The sequence below is a fragment of the Pantherophis guttatus genome, chromosome 16, assembly GCF_059756535.1.
Source record: "Pantherophis guttatus breed Tessera chromosome 16, ASM5975653v1, whole genome shotgun sequence".
In the NCBI taxonomy this organism is placed as follows: Eukaryota; Metazoa; Chordata; class Lepidosauria; order Squamata; family Colubridae; genus Pantherophis; species Pantherophis guttatus.
Window position 1 is genome coordinate 2066881 of NC_142078.1, and position 20880 is coordinate 2087760.

General features: G+C 45.1%; 2 protein-coding genes and 1 non-coding gene across 4 annotated transcripts; all 3 read right to left on the reverse strand.

The window, feature by feature from the left end:
- Nucleotides 1-1116: 1116 nt before the first annotated feature.
- On the reverse strand, nt 1117-8972 carry LOC117671303 (general transcription factor II-I repeat domain-containing protein 2B-like). Its single transcript, XM_087879746.1, has 5 exons — nt 8941-8972; nt 4271-6861; nt 3471-3518; nt 2560-2673; nt 1117-2455 (listed from the first exon to the last, which is right to left on the reverse strand). Exon 2 carries the CDS (start codon nt 6833-6835, stop codon nt 4988-4990), a length of 1848 nt encoding a protein of 615 aa, XP_087735872.1. The 5' UTR covers nt 6836-6861; nt 8941-8972; the 3' UTR covers nt 1117-2455; nt 2560-2673; nt 3471-3518; nt 4271-4987.
- Nucleotides 3841-3973, reverse strand: LOC117671333 (small nucleolar RNA SNORA17). The gene has a single exon (XR_004592811.2). It is a non-coding gene; the product is annotated as a small nucleolar RNA SNORA17 (small nucleolar RNA).
- Nucleotides 8973-12481: 3509 nt separating the features above from the next.
- MRPS2 (mitochondrial ribosomal protein S2) lies at nt 12482-19320 on the reverse strand. Of its 2 annotated transcripts, XM_034427152.2 has the most exons (4): nt 19124-19320; nt 17187-17294; nt 16631-16760; nt 12482-13409 (listed from the first exon to the last, which is right to left on the reverse strand). In XM_034427152.2, exons 1-4 carry the CDS (start codon nt 19152-19154, stop codon nt 12800-12802), a joined length of 879 nt encoding a protein of 292 aa, XP_034283043.2. In that variant the 5' UTR covers nt 19155-19320; the 3' UTR covers nt 12482-12799. The 2 variants fall into 2 exon arrangements, with proteins under 2 accessions (XP_034283043.2, XP_034283042.2); XM_034427151.3 differs by lacking the exon at nt 19124-19320 and having other exon boundaries at nt 17187-17574.
- Between the last annotated feature and the right edge of the window lie 1560 nt (nt 19321-20880).

Consider the following 20880-nt stretch of genomic DNA (forward strand, 5'->3'; position numbering starts at 1 on the left):
GGGTGGGTTCTAAAATGTTTTACTACTAGCACCGGTCTACCCAATTGTTTTCCGAGGCACCGGTCTACCCATGTTTTTCGAGCGCACTGGTCTACCACCACACTGCCTTTTAACACTGATCAGCTGTAGGGCGGCCCTTTGAAGCCCCGCGGCAAGAGTTTAAAGTTTTTTTCCTTCTAGCCGATCAGCTGGGACTCAGGAGGCAGCGGAGATTGGGGGCGGGGCCAAATAAAAGGTAAGAATAACGCGGGGGGGCAGCTCCCGAACAAAGAGAACCGGTTCGGTGACGTCATATCATACCGCTACCAGCTCGGCCGAACCGGGAGGAACCCACCACTGGTACAGATTATGCTGGGCTGTTGTGGGGAAAATAGAAAGAGGAAGGAGTACAGGACAGGTAATCCTAGATTTACAAGTTTATTTAGTGACCTTTCTAAGTTACAGCAGCACTGAAAAGTCCTTTGTGACCCTTTTTCAGTTTTGACCATTGTAGCATCCCTGTGATCACGTGATTGAAATTCAGATGTTTGGCCATGGGTTTGTATTTATGACGGTCGTAGTGTCCTAGGCTTCTCTTTTTGCCACCTTCTGACAAGTCAACGGGGAAGCTAGATTCACTGAACAACGAACGGTGACAAGGAAGTTTGTAAAATGGGGCAAAACTCAAAAATGTTTCACTTAGCAACAGAAATTTTGGGCTCACCTGTGGTCGTACGTTGAGGACTGCCTGTAGTATGCTTGCTGCCTTGAATTCCTTATAAATTAGTAAAAGCAGGATAAAAAATCTAATAAATAAACCAACTATTGGAGGATGGGCTTGTCAAGAGACTTTTGGAAAATTCTCTTGCAGCCAAAAGGCATTTTAGGGGGGACAAGGCTGTTGTTGGGGGATACCTGTTCTCCCCCTTTCTTCAGGGACTGAGCTGGTGAGACCCATGTCAGTCGGGGGGGGGGGGGCAGTCAGGATGGAGCCCCATGTGAGCCAGCCACATTCACAGAAGCCATTGCAACCTCCCATCCCCTCTTGAAGCCTCCCCCTACCTAGAAAGAAGCCCAGGTAGGATAAGCACTGGGCCGAATCAAAACTTGCAGGAGTCATTGAAAACAGAGAGGCCATTCTGATTTGAGGAAAACTTTATTTGCAACTTCTTTATAATATTTCTCTTCTATTCTGCATTGGCCAGCTTTCATTAGGATACTGGATTTAATTCCAGAATGTATATTTGAGGAAGGACAATAAACCCAGGCCGGGCGAGGGGCGGATCTGCTGCCATCTCCCTTTTGGGTGGCTTCTGGGGCCACTCCTGGATTCAATATTTGCAGTAAACCTGGAGGCGCCTCTGTCTTCAGACAGCTGCTCCGTACAGGTTAATCCCCCGGTTACAAGCATTCCTTTAGCGAACATTTGAAGCTACATGGTCAGCACCCCACTAGTATTTCCAAACAAGGCCCGAAATGACGAATCTTGCAGCACCACAGCAGTTGTTCACCCATACAAACAACCACAGAGAGAAAACAGCTTTCCCCATCTGAATAAAAGACCGGCTTCTCTGCCCTGAGTGCCTGCAGGTTAGTTTGGGCCCAGTCTGACCGGCAATAAGCAGTCTCCTGCTTGCTACTGATTGGCTAGTAGTTCAAATGAGATTGGCTGCTGCTGCTGTCTCAATCCCTGAAGCTGTCTTGGAGCAAACGGCTGCTGTGGTCCTGCCCAGGCCTTTTCTACTACCAGAAACCTGCTGGACACACGGCCCCAAGCCGAAGTCTTTTCTCAGAAGCTGGTGAAAATGTTTTCCTTAGATTTCACATTCTTACAGCTTCGCCACCATCTGAATAAAACACTTTGGCTTCTCTGCAAGCGGGTCAGCCTCTTCTGGACCTTTTCAAGACGTAAGTAATCCATGGGAAATGGGGTGGGGAGGAGTAAGTGGAATCCGGGACGCTAGCAAGGCAGGCGGGGCAAGATTGGGGGGGGAGTAATTGTGGGGACCCCAGGAGAGTATGAAGTATTTCAGTGGATTCGAGGATGTCCCACATCTCTTCCCCACTCTGAGATACCTCATGTGCATTTAATGACCTGCTCATTCGATTAACAAATGCATTGGGGAAAGCAGGGAGTGATCACATTCATTTGACGTGATTCAATCAAACGAATCCTTGGGTTACATTCATAACTCAAAGATTACCTGTATACCCTCCACTAAGCTCAGCTGACAAAGGAGCTTAAAGAACACAAGCAAGCTGGCGCTCTCAAGGAGGCTCAGAACATGGCTCACTCGAAATCACATCTCCCAAGTGATGGTTCTCCAAAAATGCACATTGAGGCTAGAGGAAAGAACCCATGCTGAATTGAAATGAAACTGAAGAGGAAGGTCACTGAAGGACGAATGGAGCCGGACTCCTTGGAAACCTCTCAGAACTGCATCCCATCTTGTTCCCGTTGCTTGCGCCCATGACGCTGCTGGCCAGAAGGAACATCAAATATATTTCATACTAATTATTTATAATAAAAGTGTTGCATTTCAATAAAATAAAATAAACCCTGTCCAAGGGAATGCTGACCTCCATCGCCAGTGATGCCACAACAGGAATCCTCCGTGGGTTAGGAGTTGGACTTCATGACTTCTCTGCTCCCTTGTAAGGCTCAGGACAAAACATCTTCATTTTGGCCCATGACTAGAAAAGTAGAGTCACATTACAGAATTGTCTATAAATATGTCTTCATTAAGTCATCAAGGAAGCAAGGCAAAATAAAGGAGGGATGAGAGATAAGAAGTAAAACAACTAAAAGATGAAATGCTCCAGCTAAGTGCATATTGTTAACTTTTCTTCCTGTAAATGTTTCTTCCTTCTAGACCTATTAAAATTGCAAGAATTTTTGTGGCAGACGTTACATCGTAAAAACTACTCTGCAAAGATGCAAAAGAAAAACCTGTTTGCAGGTTTCTCTTCAGAGAAGGTACATAGAAATAGAGGCAGCAAATTTATAATAGAGGCATATATAAATATGAACACAGGCAGAAAATTTGAAACTTGTGAACTTCAACTCCCAGAATTCCCTAGCTAGCATGCCTGGTTGATGAGTTCTAGAAGTTGAAATCCAGTTCTTAAAAAGTTGCCAAGTTTGGACTTCAACACCTGTCTTGCCAGCATGGGTCAGGTCAGTTTTTGACTTGCTGAACTGAGGAAGACCGAAAGCAGTTGAAAAGAACCCATTGGAATTGAATTTCCATATTCAAAATGAAGCATTTTCTACTTCATTAACACCCCTTATAGGGCTCAGAAAATGAGCAAAAGAGAATAAAGGCTTCAAATCAACAGATCAAGACACTAAATTTTTTTTTGGGGGGGGGAGAGGTGCTTAATTCAAATGTCCCTGTCTTAAATGCACAATCTGCCAAGAACAAATTTTGTCAAGTTATTGTAGCCTCCAAATTCATTTGAACGCTTATAACACTACAGTACAATCTTACCTTTCAGACCTCATTTTAAACATGTGTTGAAGAGTCAGGATCATGTCCCTATAAACAAAGTGGTTTAGTTAATTTGGATTCAAATCATTGTCCCAACGATTCGACAAAAACATGCTTTTTGAAAATTCCTAACATCGTGGATGAACAGAAACCTGTAAAATACTCTTTTTAAGGTTGACCTGCATTTTCTAAAGTTAAGAGCAGTGACGTACTAGAAATGGCAGTGTTCCTATTCATCTGAAAAATAAGCTGAATTTAATACCCCTCAGAAACAGTTTACAAGCGTAGTCCTCTTCCTTTCTTGGCAGGCTCAAATATTGGGGATCAGACCCTGCAACCCCCACAAAGGATCAAAAGAAAATTTGCAAATTCTGTCAGGCTAGTAATCATTCTGAGTGCCCACCCATCAGAGCACTGAGCGTAGATCTAGCCTGCTTCTCTGTGCCACCTACTGACACAAACACAGCACAGAAGCCATGCCTGTAACGCCTCGTAGGGGCAGCCCCCAACCCCAGGAATGCCTTTGAGGAGGGGACAACCTGCAGGTGCCTCCCTTGCTTTAGTCACTGTACATATTTGCAGGTTGTTGTGACACAGTCTCTGCTCTTTTAAAACCTCTCATTTTGCTATGAAGCCTCAGCAGTCCCATCCTGTGAGCTGGCCTTACCAGCACTGCCAAGGCCTTGCTGCAATTTCCTTTTTCTGCAGAGGTTACTTCTGCAAAGGTGGTTTGCTGGAACAATTGCAGTGCAACCCCTGAATTGGGGGGCAAGGATCTCCCAGGACGTCAACAGACTCACCTCTGCTCAAGGGAGGACTCTCTTGGACCCATGGAGGCTTCTTAGCTCCAATCCTACAGTAGAATGAAAAGGGAGGAAAAAGTGAGTCCAAACCCACAATTGTTTATAATCCAAGTGGGGCTTCATAGCACAAACACTTGGAGAAACTTAATTGCACCTGAAGGCCAGACAAGAAACAATGGATGGCAACTTATCAAGGAGAAATTCAAATTAGAAATAAGGGAGACATTTTCTGAGAGAGAACCACCAACCAGTGGACGGGCTCAGCTTCAGAAGTTGGAGGTCTTTTAAGATGAGACTGGACAGTCATTTGTCCAGGCAATGATGGTGAACCTTTTAGAGACCGAATGCCCAAACTGCAACCCAAAACCCACTTATTTGTCGCAAAGTGCCAACATGGCAATTTAACCTGAATACTGAGGTTTTAATTTAGAAAAAAACAACTCGTACATTAACATCTTTTGTCTTAAAAGAAAAACACAACAGAACTTTCAAATGATACAAACAACTTTTTATTGAAAGGTAAAAGTTTGCTTTTGAACAATTAATGTGATTTTTCCTGTTGTATGCATGCTGATAATTTGTCTAACCTTGGTGCATACATTGTAAGTTTGAGAGCAAGACATGCAGCACTCAAAGTCATTTTTCTGGTGTCAAACAGCTGCTCACAAGCATAAGATGAGCCAAACAAAGTCAGGAAAGCAATCCCAAGCGCTTTCATTGACTTAAAATTATTTGGCAGAGAATTCCACACTTTAAAGATTTCATTTTGGTGTCAAACAGCTGCTCACAAGCGTAAGATGAACCAAACAAAGTCAGGAAAGCAATCCCAAGCGCTTTCATTGACTTAAAATTATTTGGCAAAGAATTCCACACTTTAAGGATTTCATTTTCAGAAGTACCGGCAACCGTGTCAGAACTAACTGTGCTGTCCTTTGTCATCCTTTCTATCTTCTCAAGTGTTTCACGCAGGTCATAGAATTTATTTTTCCAGATAGAGCTTTCTTGAAATTCCAATAGCTCCATTTCCAGATTCCCTAAATCTAACCAGTGTAAGCAGGAAAGATCGAGTTCTTCAAATTTGGCTTTATCTGGAGAAGTAAGAAAAGCCAGGGTTGTCTCCATCTTACGGAACTGTAAAAACCTGTTACTAAAATTCACCTTTGCAGCTGCTATGATGCTAGAAAATTCCTTGTAGATTTCCTGATGGCTTGTAGGATTATCTGCAAATGTTGTAGAATTTTCTAAATGCCTTTTTAGGTTTGGAAAATATTTCAGCTGCCCACTTTCGAGGTCTCTTTCAAAAACCTGCAGTTTTCTCTCAAACGTTTTGATATCACAAAACATCCTTTCTGCTGTTTTCCCTACACGTTGTAGTTGTTTGTTCAGCACATTGAAGTGTAGTGTAAAATCAGTAAAAAACATGAGGTTGGTAAGCCAGGCTATATCAGTGAGCTGTGGATATTCCTGCCCTTTTTCATTCATGAACAGCCTAATTTCATCCAAGCAGGCTACAAATCTCTCCAGGACTCGTCCTCTGCTCAGCCCCCGGACATTATTGTACATAGGTAAACAATTATTCTGTGCCTGAACCCCCTCAATAAGTGCTTGAAACCGCTGAAAATTCAGAGCACGAGCCATGATGTAATTCACCATTTTTGTGACATCTTTAAGGATATTGTCAAATTTTTTGCTGTTTTCCTTGGTACAAAGAGCTTCTTGATGTATAATACAGTGGAACTGAATGACTTCATGTTTTGTTTCTTTAACAAAGAACTGTATGAAACCAGATGTTGCCCCCACCATAGGTGGTGACCCATCACTAGTAATGGAAACCACTTTTTCTGGCCTTATGTCGTGTGACAAAAAAGCCTCCATCACAGCATTGTAGATCTCGATCCCTTGTGTCCTTTCAGGCAAAGACACCAGTTTCACCAGCTCTTCTCTCATTTTGTCACCAACAGCATAACGCAGAATTACTGCTAGCCTTGCATGATTATTTACATCTGGGCTTTCATCCAAGCACATGGAGTAACAAGCTGCCTGTTGTAGGTCAGTGGTGAGCTGCTGACCAACATCACTTGCCATGCGCTGGACTCGATCCTTCACAGTCTTTCTGCTAAGTGGCGTCTCAGAGATGCGTCGAATAATTTTATCCTTGTTTGGGAAATCATGAAAAAGGGCATTACTTCCAGACAACATGGCCATTTTGATAATATCCCCATCAGAGAGGGGCTTGCCATGTTTTGCTACGCAGTGTGAAATTTGAAAACTGTCAGCTGTCAGGTGGTTCGTTCTAGAAAGATCGTCGCAAAAACTAAGATCCTGGGAATATTTCCTCAATTTCCCTTCAAGAAACTCTCTTCTTTCAGTTTCACCAAGTTTGGCAACACTTTTGTGGTTGGTGTCTAAGTGCCGTCTGACACTTGATGTGCGACATACAACACTTTCATTACACAGAACGCATAACGCTTTCCCATTGTGTTCAATCACTCCAAATGACTCTGTCCAGGCCTCTTGGAATGATCTTCCACTATCTTTTTTTGCTTTTTTTGCTGCACTCATTTTTGGGTGGTTCAAGACTTGGGAGTCTACAAAAACACAAAATTAAAAAAAAAAAAAAATGAAGCACCCAATACAAATCTATCCCTATACCAAAAATAGCTAACACTAAAGAAATGGCTATTCCCCGAATCAACCATCCACGGCAGTGATTCTCAGCTGGGGGTTCCTTTTGAATTTGCTGACCACCAGCGCAAGGGGACAATTCTCCACTGACCACCAGCTTTTGGCCTGCTCTGAAAAAGGGCATCTGAGTGCATTTCCTACCTTTGATTCACCTCCGCTGTACATGTGTTGGGCCTACTTCTTGGGAAATAAGATGAAGGGGAGGTGTAAGCAACAAGGCAGGTGCTGCAAAACCCGTGCCGTGGCCCGATGCGCTCTGCTCCCCTCCAACCTAACCCCCACCAAGGGAATCACCTTCGCCACAGACTCGCACCCTCATGGCGCATGTGAGCTGCCCGCCTTACCCCAGACAGGGGAGGGAGGAAGCACTCCCATTGGGCTGCTGGCCAGAGGGGCAGGTGATGAGAAATGTCCTCGGGCATGCGTGGAGAGGGGGACGGAAGCCAGTCTGGCCCCGCTTCCCTCTGGCTTTCTAGTAACAAACTCTGCCAAAATGTGCTGGGGCAATGGTGCGCATGCCCACAGAGATGGCACTGAGTGTCCCCTCTGGCACATGTGCCATGGGTTCGTCACCACTAGTATAGTCTCCTGCTTGAAGAGGGAGTCGGGCTAGACCTCCAAGGTCCCTTCCAACTCTCTTTTTCTGAAGATCTCGCCGTCAATTCTGATAGAAGTAAAGCAGAAACAGGATGGAAACGAGCCTAGTAGGAAGCAAAGGTTTTTTGAGCTGAACTGTGGAAGGAGCTGGAGAAGACCGGTCACCCCATTACAAAAAAGGTGTTGAGACTTTAGAAAAAGTCCAGGGAAGAGCAACTAAGATGATCAAAGGCCTGGAGGCTAAAACATATGAAGAACAGCTGCAGGATTTGGGTTTGGCTAGTCTAGAGAAAATAAGAATTAGGGGTGACTTGTATTGCAGTATTTGAGGGCCCGCCACAAAGAAGAGGGGGCCAATTTTATTTTCCAAAGCACCAGAAGGCAGGACAAGAAACAATGGATGGAAACTAATCAAAGAGCCTTGGTAATACAGTGGTCTAAAGCACCCTGTTATTAAGACCAGCTGCCTGCAATTACTGCAGGTTCGAATCTCGCCAGGCTCAAGGTCGACTCAGCCTTCCATCCTTTCTAAGGTAGGTGAAATGAGGACCCAGTTTGTGGGGGCAATAAGCTGACTTTGTATAAATATACAAAAGGATGAAGGCTATTGCTGAGCACATTGTAAGCCGCCCTGAGTCTCCGGAGAAGGGCGGCATATAAATCAAATTAAAAAAAAAGAGAGAGAGAAGCAACCTGGAATTAAGGGGAAACTTCCTAACATTTGAGAACAATTAACCAATGGAACAGCTTGCCACCAGATGCTGTGGGTGCTCCATCCCTGGATGTTTTAAGAAGAGACTGGGCAGCCACTTGTCTCAAATAGTAGAGGGTCTCCTGCTTGAGCAGGGGGCTGGACTAGATGACCTCCAAGGACCCTTCCAGCTCTATTCTCTTCGATTGCAAGGGAGCTCCAGCCCAAGAAGTCTCCCATTCTCCCCATTTAAAGTGACAAGTTTAGTTTACTCTACTAACTCCGAACAATTTCTACCTCCAGCTGCTTTTTCCTCCCCAAGTGCACCAAACCGGATGGGGGTCTTTCAAAAGAGGGGCTTCTCCCCCTGCCCCCCCCCGCCCCGCAGAAGGTGGCAAAAGCAGCAAGAAAGGCGGGGGAGCCGCCGGTTCATTCTCCGCTCTCCTGCAAGGCAAGATCCCGCGCGGGTGGGTGGGTGGGTGGGCGTGGAGGGAGCACCCCTCCCCCGCATGCCTGCTTTAATGGCAAAGCGGGTCCCGTCTTCCCCAGCCGGCTGGGGACGATGGGAGCTGCAGTTCATACACCCCTGCCTGCACCATCCCCGACAAGCGCCCTCCGAGCGCCGGAGCACGTTAAAGGCGCTCTGGATAGAATTCGCAGCGAAAGCGTTTTACACGACCAGCAGCGGACTGACCTGCGCTCGCTCCCGAACCCAGCAACAAATGGCCGAACGCACGTGGTCTCCGCCTTATATAGGGAGAGGGGGGAGTGGGCGGAGCTACTGAGGAGCGCTCGCGCGCTCGACGGAAAACCTCGAGGAACAAAAGGCCTCCTGTTTCGCCATATTTTTTTTTTGTTAACTTACTACGTTGGGGAAAATTACAGATGGGAGGAAATAGAATAAAATCGGGAATAGAGCTGGAAGGGACCTTTGGAGGTCTTCTAGTCCAGCCCCCTGCTCAAGCAGGAGATCCTTATAGTATAGGTGGCTGTCCAGTCTTTTCTTAAAAGCCTCAAGTGATGGAGCACCCACAACTCTGGTGGCAGGCTGTTCCACTGGTTAATTGTCCTCAAATTTCTCCTTAATTCCAGGTTGCTTCTCTCCTTGATTAGTTTCCATCCATTGTTTCTTGTCCTGTCTTCTGGTTCTTTGGGGAATAAATTGACCCCTTCTTCTTTGTGGCAGCCTCTCAAACATTACATTACTATCATGTCCCCCCTAGTCCTTCTTCTCTCCAGACTAGCCAAACCCAAATCCTTATAGAACAGTAACAGAACTGGAAGGGACCTTGGAGGTCATCTAGTCCAACCCCCTGCTCATGCAGACAGCCTGTACTAGGGATTCAAACTGCTGAACTGCCGACCTTTCTGATCGACAAGCTCAGTGTCTTAACCACTGAGCCACCTGGTCAGGCAGTTCTTCGTATGTTTTAGTTTCCAGGCCTTTGATCATCTTAGTTGCTCTTCTCTGCACTTTTCCAAAGCTCTGAACATCTTTTTTTGTAATGTGGTGACCAAAACTGGATGCGGTATTCCAGGTGTGGCCTTACTAGGGTTTTATAAAGCGGTACTAATACTTGACGTGATTTTGATTCTATGCCTGTTTATACAACGAAGGATTCTACTAGCTTTTTTGGCTGCTGCTACACGCTCTTGGCTCTTGTTTAAGTACAGAGGTCTCCAAACTTGGCAGCTTTAAGACTTGTGGACTTCAACTCCCAGAATTCTCCAGCAAGGTGGATTTTGAGCCAGATTAGGTTTTGCCTTTCCTGGAGGTTGAAGTTCAGAAAGAAAACACCTAATTAATGGAGATGTGGACCTTTGTAGAAATTAGATTTTATTACTGATTTAGAATTCAAAAACACAGCTTAGAAAACCAAAACATGTCTCGGATATTTCAACGATACTCCCCACACTTTGGATGCTCTGCCCAATGCTGTCAAAATTTGCTCTGTAATTATTTTTTTTAACGATGTGCACAGCTGCTCAAGATAGAAAGGAAACATGGGTGGTGATGTGATCACCTTCCCTCACCCACAGGTTTTTTTTTCTCCTTTCTATCTGAATAGCTATGTGTATCTTCTAACATTTTTCAATTTTTTTTTTAAAAAAAGCTAAAATGGCAGTTTCTGCTTTCAGAGATCGCTCACAAGCAAAAAGAGTTTCCTGGGAACTAAACTCAAATTTCCAGGGAATTGGGGCTGTTGTTGTTTTGCCACAAATGAGATTCCTTAAGACAGCGGTCTCCAATCTTGGCAACTTTTAAGACTTGTGGACTTCAACTCCCAGAATTCCTCAGCCAGCAAACCTTTGCTGGCTGAGGAATTCTGGGAGTTGAAGTCCACAAGTCTTAAAGTTGCCAAGATTGGAGACTCATTTTTTTTTAATTTTTATTTTCCATTTTTCCAATTTACATAACAATAAGCAATTTTTAACAGTATTGTGTCATGTGTCTCTTACAGTTATCTACATTTATTTCTATACATTTTTGTTTCTCTGTTCTAACCACTTATACCACTTATCCCAAACCTTGTAAAATTCTGTTTCTTCCTTGCCTTTTACTTCTAGTGTGAGCTTATACATCTCGGCACATTCTAATATCTTATGAATAATCCTCTCGTTGGCTAGTATATTTTCAAGTTTCCAACATTGGGCATAAACAATTCGTGCTGCTGTTACTATATGTAAAATATGTTGGAGTTGCTTTTTTATCTTTTGATTAATTATTCGTAATAAAAATAATTCAGGTTTAAATTCAATTTGTTCTCCTGTTATCTCCTGTAATCATCTCCTTATCTGTTCCTAATATTTCTTTGCTTTGGGGCATTGCCAGGCCCACATGTGATAAAATGTTCCGTCCTTATATTTATACTTCCAGCAGTCCGGTTTCATATTTGTGTACATTTTAGCCAATCTCGCCAGTGTTAAATGCCACCTATAGAACATTTTGTACTGATTTTCTTTATTGAGGAGACCCTTGCCTTAAGAGATGGAAAGCACCAGAAGTTTTGGGGAGGTGGAATAACATTTTGATACCAAAAATCCTCCCACAGAAAGAAAGGAAGCAAGCCAGCCAGAAATATGCAGCACAGCTGGATGCATGTCCCAGAATGAATGTCCCAACTCTTTTTGAGTTGTGGCTACTTACAGATAGTTCTCCACTTATGACTGGTCACTTAACAGCTGTTCAAAGTTACAATGCAGCCCCATGAACAATAATCCCCAAAGTTTTCCGGCTTTGCATGTTGTGTCTGCGCTCGCTCGCTGCTTCTTTTGACTGGGTGCATGGTGTGTCTCGCCCGCCAGTTCTGTGGCGACTTCCAAATGGGTTGTAGCCTGGTACTGGGCCCTGGCCCATGGGCTGGGGACTTCTGCCCCAGAAGACACTTACAACCCAGTTCCAACAGCCAGGATTCTCGCACACTCATGTGATTTTTGGATGCTCAGCCATCAGCCCATATTTAGAGCTGTTTGCAGTGCCCGGAAGTCACATGGCCACAGTTTACGACATTTTTGGCCAAAACCCAGCATTTATTTCATTTTTTTTGGGTAAAAAAATAGCAAAAAAAAAAGGGGTGGGTGGGAAAGGTTTGTGTAACAGCAGCAGCATTTTCCTTAACCATTGCAAAAAAAAAAAAAAAAAATCAAAATTGGGATGGTCATGCAGATGATCTGCTTTATGACCGTCACAACTTATGACCGTAATGGGTAGGCTCCATTACAGTCATAATTCAAAGACTACCTATATATACTTTGGGGGAAAACATGGCTTCATTCAACAATTTAAGGTAAAACTTGCTCTCCACGGAATTAGCAAAGCTAAATGGTTGCAATGGGTTTCAATGGTAGCAGGCAGCCACTGGGTCTCCACTCCACATTCTTTTCAAGAGAATAGAATAGGATAAGCTGGAAGGGACCTTAGAGGTCTTCTAGTCCAACCCCCCGCTCAAGCAGGAGAACCTACACTATTTCAGATAAGTGACTGTCTAGACTCTTCTTAAAAACATCCAGTGATGGAGCGCCGATTTCTGGTGGCAAGCTGTTCCACTGGTTAACTGTCACCGCCGTTAGGAAGTTTCTCCTTAATTCCAGGTTGCTTTGATTAGTTTCTAACCATTGTTTCTTGTCCTGCCCTCTTGGTGCTTTGGAGAATCATTTAATCATAATTTAATAACAACTCCTGAATTGGCATTTTGACCGCCAAGATGTAAACCAATGAACTGGCGAGACCAAAATACTGCCCAGACAATTTATTCCTTCAGCTGCCAATTCTTGTGCATCTGGTGCATCCAATAACATTCATAATTTTAAAAATTAGCAGCTCAAAAGAAGAGAAGACTGAAATGGGAAGGCAATGCATAGAACAGAAGGAGGGCGGGGGACCTTTGGCCCTCCTAATGATTAACTACAGGTCCCAGCATCCCTAATAGTTAGAGTCTGAGATCTGCAACCTCTGCTTCCCAACCTTGTAGTAGAGGTAGGCTGAGAAATGGGAGGGGTTAGGTTACAGTCCAGCGGGTATGTAGAGACTACAAGTCCCAGTGTTCCTAATCCTAGCTTGAGGAGTTGGGATGCCCATTTTCCTCATCCACCCTAGGAACTGGGCGTTGGAGGGGGGGCGTGGGCCTGGCAGACTTCTTCTGCAGCCGGAATAAAGCCTCGAGATGCCTCCGCTTCTCCTTGGCCCTCAGGATGGTGGTCTTGAAGAGCGAGAGGTAGAGGTTGATGGCCGAGGGGCTGTCGTCATTTCCCGGGATGGGGTAGGTGATGAGGGAGGGGTTGGCATTGGTGTCCACCACGCCCACGGTGGGGATGCTCATCTTGGCCGCGTCCCGGATGGCCAGGTGAGGCTCAAAGACATTGTTGAAAGTATTGAGGAAGATCAGGAGGTCCGGCAGGCGGACCCCCGCACTGTACTGGATGGGGGCGTTGGTCAGCAAGCCGCCTTGCCAGTAGCGGGTGTGAGCGTACTCCCCGCACTCCTTGGCCACGTTTTCCACCTGGTGGGACGTCTGGCGATGGCGACTGATGAAGAGGATGATGCCTTTGCGGAAGGCGACGTGGGCCGTGAAATTGAGGGCCAGCTGGAGGTGCTGCGCCGTCTGTTCCAAGTCGATGATGTCGTGCTCCAGGCGGCAGCCAAAGAGATACGGCACCATGTATCTGCAGAGGAAACAAGCAGCTGGTCTGAAGCCATCCCCAGGCCAGATAAAGAGGCAAACAAGGACTATTGGCCGAAGGGGTCAATCTGAGGATGCCCCCCCCCGTGAAAGAGGTGGCGGCTGTACATGTAGCCCTCAACTTAGGATCACAAACGAGGCCAAAATCTAAGTTGCTAAGCGAGACATTTGTTAAGAGAGTTTCGCCCCCATTTTACGACTTTTCTTGCCGCCGTTGTTAAGTGAATCTGTTGTGGCCCGTCAGCAGCCTGTGCAGCTAGTAGCTGATTCCGACAGTGAGGAGGCTGGTGTGGTGCTGCGCCAGCAGCCTGTGCAGCTGGAACTCGAGTCAAACAATGAGGAGGCTGGAGAAGATGTGGTGCCAGAGGCGGGGATTCAGCCAGGGCCTTCAGAACCTCCAGAAGCTCCCTTAAGTGAAGAGGAAGAAGAGGAGGAGCCTCTTCTCAATGCACAGGCACGCAGTGCTGCCAAAAGGCAGGAGTGGCTCCTCAGGAGGAGGTCTCCTCGAGGGTAAGGCTTGGGGCTAATTGGCCACTCCCTTAGCCTATTTAAGGAGGAATGCCGACTGAAGCAATTTGCAGGTAACAACTCCATTCACATACCTTTGTGTCTTGTCTTGCTTATTTTATCAGCTTTCTGCAAATTGCTTCTGGGCATTCTGCCAACCACAGTAAGCTTTCAGTATTATTCTTTGAATTCTTGCCGGCTGTTAATGCAGTTAATTAACAGCCGTTGTTGTAAAAACTGGTTTATTTAGTAAACTAAGGTTTGAACGGACTTTGTGTGTGCTACGTTCTTTGGGGTCCGTAGCTGGGGCAGAACAGAATCATTGCACTTCTGAAGCTAGTAACACAGTTGTTAAGTGAACCTTGCTTCCCCATTGAATTTGCTTTCTCAGAAGGTCCCAAAAGGAGATCACGGGACCCCGCAGAGACTGCGACCGTTATAAATGTGAACTGGTTACCAAATGTCTGAATTTTGATCACAAGGGGATGCTTCCACAGTTGTTAAGGGTGAAAAACACTCCTAAGTCACCTTTTTTTCACTGCCTTTTTTTTTTTTTGCTTTAATTTATATGCCGCCCTTCTCCGGAGACTCAGGGCATTGTAACTTTGAATGGTCACTAAATGAACTTTTGTAAGTCGAGGACTACCTTTAGTGGGAAGAAGGTCTGGGCCTTGAAGGACAAGGGGAAAAGTCGCTACCAAGGCAGATAAAAGAAATTTGAGGCTAGGACAGGGATGTAACCTTTGAAAGCCTCTCAGCAAGGCCCTCCCTCATTGTCACAAAGATAAAAGCAAGGTGGGGGAAGCACACTGAGACTTTAAGACTGTTCTAAAAGTCATATTGATCTGTATGACTTTGGCTTCCTAGTCCGGCCTACCTTGAAGGGCTGAGAAAAATCCAGAGACCGATGGACTCTTTCCCTTCGTCCCCAAGGTCATCCACTCCTACATTACAGGTAGTTGATTTTCAATTTCAAGTGACAACAGACTCAAAAAAATTACTTACAACCCACCCTCGAAGTTACGACGGTCAATAATCACGTTTTGGGAATCTGGCAACAGGCTTGCATTTATGACTGGTTGCAGTGTCATTAAATACGATCACATTTTCCCCACAAAAACCACCATTAGATAAGCTGGATTCGAACTTATGACTTATGTGATTTGCTTAACGGACATTGGAAAAAAAACAGTCGTAGAATTGAGTGTGGTTACATAGTGACTCGACTTATGACCACAACAATCTACAACTAATTTCTGGCCTTAATTCTGGTCATAAGTCGAAGACAACCTGAACATCTTCCGTATTTCTATTTTACCAGGCAACAATGCTGAGTTTTTGCAAAGAGGCCGAATCAACCAGCCGGGCATAAGAACCTAAGTCAGTGCTTCCCAAATCTGGGTCAATCACCCAAAATTGGGTAAAAATGAGTTTTTTGGGGTAATGATACCAAAACCCATTATACAATTATAACAGGGACATTGATTTGAAAGTGTTTTACCTACATTGGGGAAAAAGACTGGTAAATAATTTTGGGTAATGAAAGAAAAGTGAAAAGCAATGCCAAGTTGGATGGGAGCCCTGGCTCCTCTTGTCCAGCAATCTATTTTTACAGTGGCCAGCCATCTGTGCCAGGAATCCTACCAGTCTGCCTGCAGGTGGCCTTCAGTGGGAATCCCACTCAGGCGGTGGGAGAGCCCACAGGAACAGTTACAGTTCCCTCACTATCTGAAAGGCAGCCAGCTGGTAGCCAGCATCTCATCACATGTTTTCTTCCTGCTCTTGACTCAAGCAGGCCCAACCATACTGAGCAATGAGCTTTAAAAGTGTCTGTGTTTGAGCAGTTTTTGGTCTGTACAAGGAAGAAATTTCAGGTTAAATAAAGCTTAAAATGAGTGTCAGCCGAGCTAAAAAGCAGGAGGTGGAGAATAGCTATATAAACAGCATGGTGTTTCCCCAGGAATATGCAAATCTTGCCCTTGGACAAGATCATATTGTGCTGTATATAATATTCTATGTAGAGATTCCCAGTTAACCAAATTATGCTTCACTGAAATACTCTATTCACACAGCTATAACTGAACCTTGTTAACATCTAACAGAGATAACTAACATCTCAGCCCCCAAAATATCCAACTACATTTTATCTTAGTGAGTGGAGTAGGAAGGAAGTAAAACACATCTACCCGTCAGTTACATGCTGAAAGTCTCAAACTGAATCTTAGGGAAAATCTGAGGACAATCCTAGTTAGAAAGGCAAGAAAGCTGTGTGAGCAATGTTTGTTTGTTTGTTTGCCCTTTTCCCGAAGGACTCAGGGCGGTGAACAGTCAAAATAAACATATATAAAATTGTGAAATAGAAGCAATTTAAAATAATTAAGCCAATTTGGCTCATCAGTTAAGATCTTCAGAATAAAATTTACACAATTAGAAAAAAAAAAAAGCTTAGGTCCGAAGCTCTGCCCCAAAGGCTGGATTCAAACAACATGCCAGTCTAGGCTACAGTGGGTGGCAACCATGGTTGTGGGAATGCAGGTACAAAAGCCGTATGCTGTCTATTTAACCCATCAGGGCTTATTTCTTTGGACCTAAGCAAAACATGGCAACTATGTTTTGGCAATCCGGGCTGAGGCTTTGTGTGGGCCTAGCCAGGGAGTTTGCTCTGTCGTGGTTTGCAAGCCCTGGGGAAGAACTGACCTGTGGCGGCTGCTCTTCTTGTGGCCAAGGTGGACTCGAGCGTCGAAGAGCTCCTTCAGAGAAAACAGCTCCTGAAGATTGAAGAAGTCCGCATGCTTCAATGGCTCCCGCAGAAGCTTCTCCTCGATATCTAGAATAGAAATAGAAATAGAAATGGAACAGAACAGAATAAGGAATGGAATGGAATGGAATAACTTTATTGTCACTTTTAATGTACACTCATCGGCATACATTAAAATGAAATTCCGTTGCATACAACTTTCAAAGGGTCACCACCTCCAATATACACTACATAAACATGACAAAATAAATAAATAAATATGCATATACCCATATATATTATATGACACAGAGAAACAACACAGTCTAGTTCGGATGTATACCTGTACATCTGCAAGAGGAAAACCAAGAACAGCTCCAAGGAGAAGCAGCCATTAGAACCAGGCCTCAGTTTTCCCCACGGGCAAGCATTCCAGCTTCCATCTCCCACATCTTGCTCAAGGATCCTCTGCTGCTTTCCTCACGGTTTTGAGCTCCCAGCTCTAGAGAGACTTACCATCCTCTGGCCGGCTCGCTGCTGCGACTGAGAGGGTCCCGTGATGCCTCAGGAATCCGGATGTGGATCTCGCGACGGTCCCACACCTGCTGGGCCGAAGAAGGGCTGCTGTAGGGAAGAGAGCGAAGGCGAGGGATGAAGGGGGTGAGCTCTTAGCAAGCAGGAGATGACACTGTTGTCCAACATGCCTTATGTCAATCACAGGATTGGGGGTGGGGGGGGGAGGATACCAGTTTCTGAACCCCACAAACATAGAGATTCTTGAAGCCTGACATACTGCAGCCCCCTCCCCGTGTCTCCCCCTTGCTTGCTTTAAGAAGCTGGACTTCACGCCGGCCGGGCCATTCTGGGAGTTTATTTATTAATTTATTTATTTTTGAATTTGTATACCGCCCTTCTCCCTGAGGACTCAGGGCGGTGAACAGCCAAATAAAAACATCAAATACAAATATTAAAATACAGTTAAAAAAATGATTATAAATTTGGCCCCATTAATTAAAACAATAAACCAAACAATTAAAAACACTTAAAAAGAATTAGGCCAGCCCGGCTTGTTGGAAAAGGAAGGTTTTAAGGGCACTGCGGAAGGCACTGAGGTCATGGATTCTCCTTATCTCAGGGGGCAACTGATTCCAGAGGGTAGGTGCCCCACAGAGAAGGCCCTCCCCCTGGGGGTCACCAGCCTGCATTGTTTGGCTGATGGCACCCCGAGGAGGCCCTCTCTGTGGGAGCGCACGGGTCGATGGGAGGTCGTCGGTGGCAGCAGGCGGTCTCGGAGATAGCTAGGCCCTATGCCATGGAGCGCTTTAAAGGTGATAACCAACACCTTGAAGCGCACCCGGAAGTTGGGAGTCCAGCATCTTAAAGTGGGCTGGGGGTGGGTGGGGGAGAGAGACAGGCAGGCTGGGCAAATAGAGGTAGTCCTCGACTTACAACAGCTTCATTTAGGGACCGTTCAAAGTCACAACCTCACTGAAAAGTTTAGTTTAGTTTAGTTAGTTTGGTTTATTTGATTTGTATACCGCCCTACTCCTGAAGGACTCAGGGCGGTGAACAGCCAACAATAAAATACATAAATACACAAAATTTAAAAACCCGATAAAATCAAATTAAATTATTTGGCCCAGACAAATTAAAATACCCCAATAATTTAAAAACAGATTAAAATTTACGTATTTAAAAAGGGAAGAGAATAGGCCAAGCCCGCTTGATGGAATAAAAAGGTCTTCACAGCGCGGCGGAAGGTGCGCAGATCCGGGATCCTCTGTATCTCCGGGGGGAGCTCATTCCAGATGGTAGGTGCCCCCACAGAGAAGGCTCTCCCCCTAGGGGTTGCCAGCCGACATTGTTTGGCTGACGGCACCCAGAGGAGTCCCTCTCTATGAGAGCGTACTGGCCGGTGGGAGGCTATTGGTGGTAGTAGGCGGTCCCGTAAATAACCAGGCCCTAAGCCATGTAACTCGTGTAACTCGTGCCCGTTTTTCACAACGCTCACGACCCTTGAAGCATCCCCACGGTCACGTGATCAAAATCCGGAGGCTTGGCAACTGGCATGTACTTATGACGGTTGCAGTCCCCTTTTGCGACCTTCTGGCAAGCCAAGTCAATGTGGGGAGGAGCCGGATTCGCTTAACAATCTGGTTACTAACTTAACGTCTGCGGGAATTCGGTTAGCAAAGGTCGCAAAACGGGGCGAAGCTCACTTAATGGTCTCACTCAGCAACAGAAATTTCTGGCTCCATTGTGGTCGTATGTCGAGGACTAGCTCTATGCGCCAAGAAAGCCAGCGCCAGAGACCTCCGACTCGTCCGGCCTGCGGACCCCCACCCCGCTCGGGGCCGAAGCCCCGTCTGCTCCAGGGCCAAAGGCCGGAACCCCGTCGCAGCGCGACCCCGCAGTCATCCCCCACCCCACCCCGAGCGCGGTTTCCTTTCCACCTGTCCGCCAAAGGAGCCTGGAGGCCGCCATGTTGGTCTGCGGCGCAGGCGCAGTTCGTTCTCTTTCCCCGCGCGCCAGGATCCCGGGCGGGGCGAGCCGGAGAGGCTCCGCCCACCCCACCTCATGGCTCCGCCCACGAACTCGGCCGACGTCGGAGGGCCTCGCCCGGGCGTCGCTAGGCAACGTCGCGGGTTCGAATCCCGGACGGCCGAAGCGTCGTACCCTGATTTTCCCCGCCCACCCCCAGATTGGGTACTTGGGGGGAGGGTGAAGTGGGGCAGGGCTGGAGAGGGGCGCCCCGTTACTTTTGTCGAGATGTGCTTTGGGCAGGCTGTCTCCTGGGGGTGGGGGCTGTCTGTCTTGCCCCCCCCCCCATCCCACCCTCAGCATTCAGCCTCACCTGCTGCCAAACCTGGAAAAGCGAAATTTTAATTTTTTTTAAAAAAAAGGCCTGGACTAAGGAATGGGCTGCGTCATTTTTGTTTCAGGTTGCATACTTAAAAGGGCTTCCCCACCACTAAATGGGGAGAGGAGAGAGGATTCTGCCCCGTTTGGGGTCTTGGGGGTCTACGCAGGCCAAGTTCCTGTTCAAGAAAAGATGCATTCAGAAGGCTTCTCTCGCCTTTTAAGAGGGTAATATCATGAAGGAAGGAAAGGCACGGAATGAGAGGGCGCAAGAAATAAATCTGACTATTTTTTTTTATTTATTTATATGCCGCCCTTCTCCGGAGACTCAGGGCGGCTTACAATGCGTTAAGCAATAGCCTTCATAATTCATTCATAAATATACAAAAGTCAGCTTATTGCCCCCACAAACTGGGTCCTCATTTTACCTACCTTAGAAAGGATGGAAGGCTGAGTCAACCTTGAGCCTGGTGAGATTTGAACTTGCAGTAATTGCAGACAGCTGTGTTAATAATTCCACTTAAACATAATTTAAGTGGAATTACTGTATATATAGTGTAACTACGGTTAATGCAGTTATTCCATCCATCATTGTTGGTCATGTCAAAAATTACAATTTGCAGGCAGCTTTGGGAAATAGTGATAGAGCTAGTCTAGTCCTATTTTCCTGTTCTGTTCTATTCTATTCTATTCTATTCTATTCTATTCTATTCTATTCCTATTCCTATTCCTATTCCTATTCCTATTCCTATTCTATTTCTTATTCTATTCCTATTTCTATTCTATTTCTTATTCTATTCTATTCTATTCTATACTATTCTATTCTATTCTATTCTATTCTATTCTATTCCTATTCCTATTCCTATTCTATTTCTTATTCTATTCCTATTTCTATTCTATTTCTTATTCTGTTCTATTCTATTCTATACTATTCTATTCTATTCTCCGATATTTTATTCTATTCTATTCTCTATTCTATTCTATTTATTTATTCTATTTTCTACTCTATTCTATTCTATTTTCCAATATTCTATTCCTATTCTATTCTCTGATATTCTATTCTATTCTCTACTCTATTCTATTTTCTCTTCTCTATTCTATTTTCTCTTCTCTTCTATTTTCTTTTCTCTTCTGTTCTCTTCTATTTTCCAATAGTCTATTCTGTTCTCCGATATTCTATTCTATTCTCTACTCTACTCTATTCTATTTTCTCTTCTATTTTTTTCTCCTCTTCTATTTTCCAATATTCTATTATATTCTATTGTCCAATATTCTATTCTATGCTATTGTATGCTATTTTCTATTCTATTTTCTGTTCTCTTCTCTTCTCTACTCTACTCTGTTTTCTCTT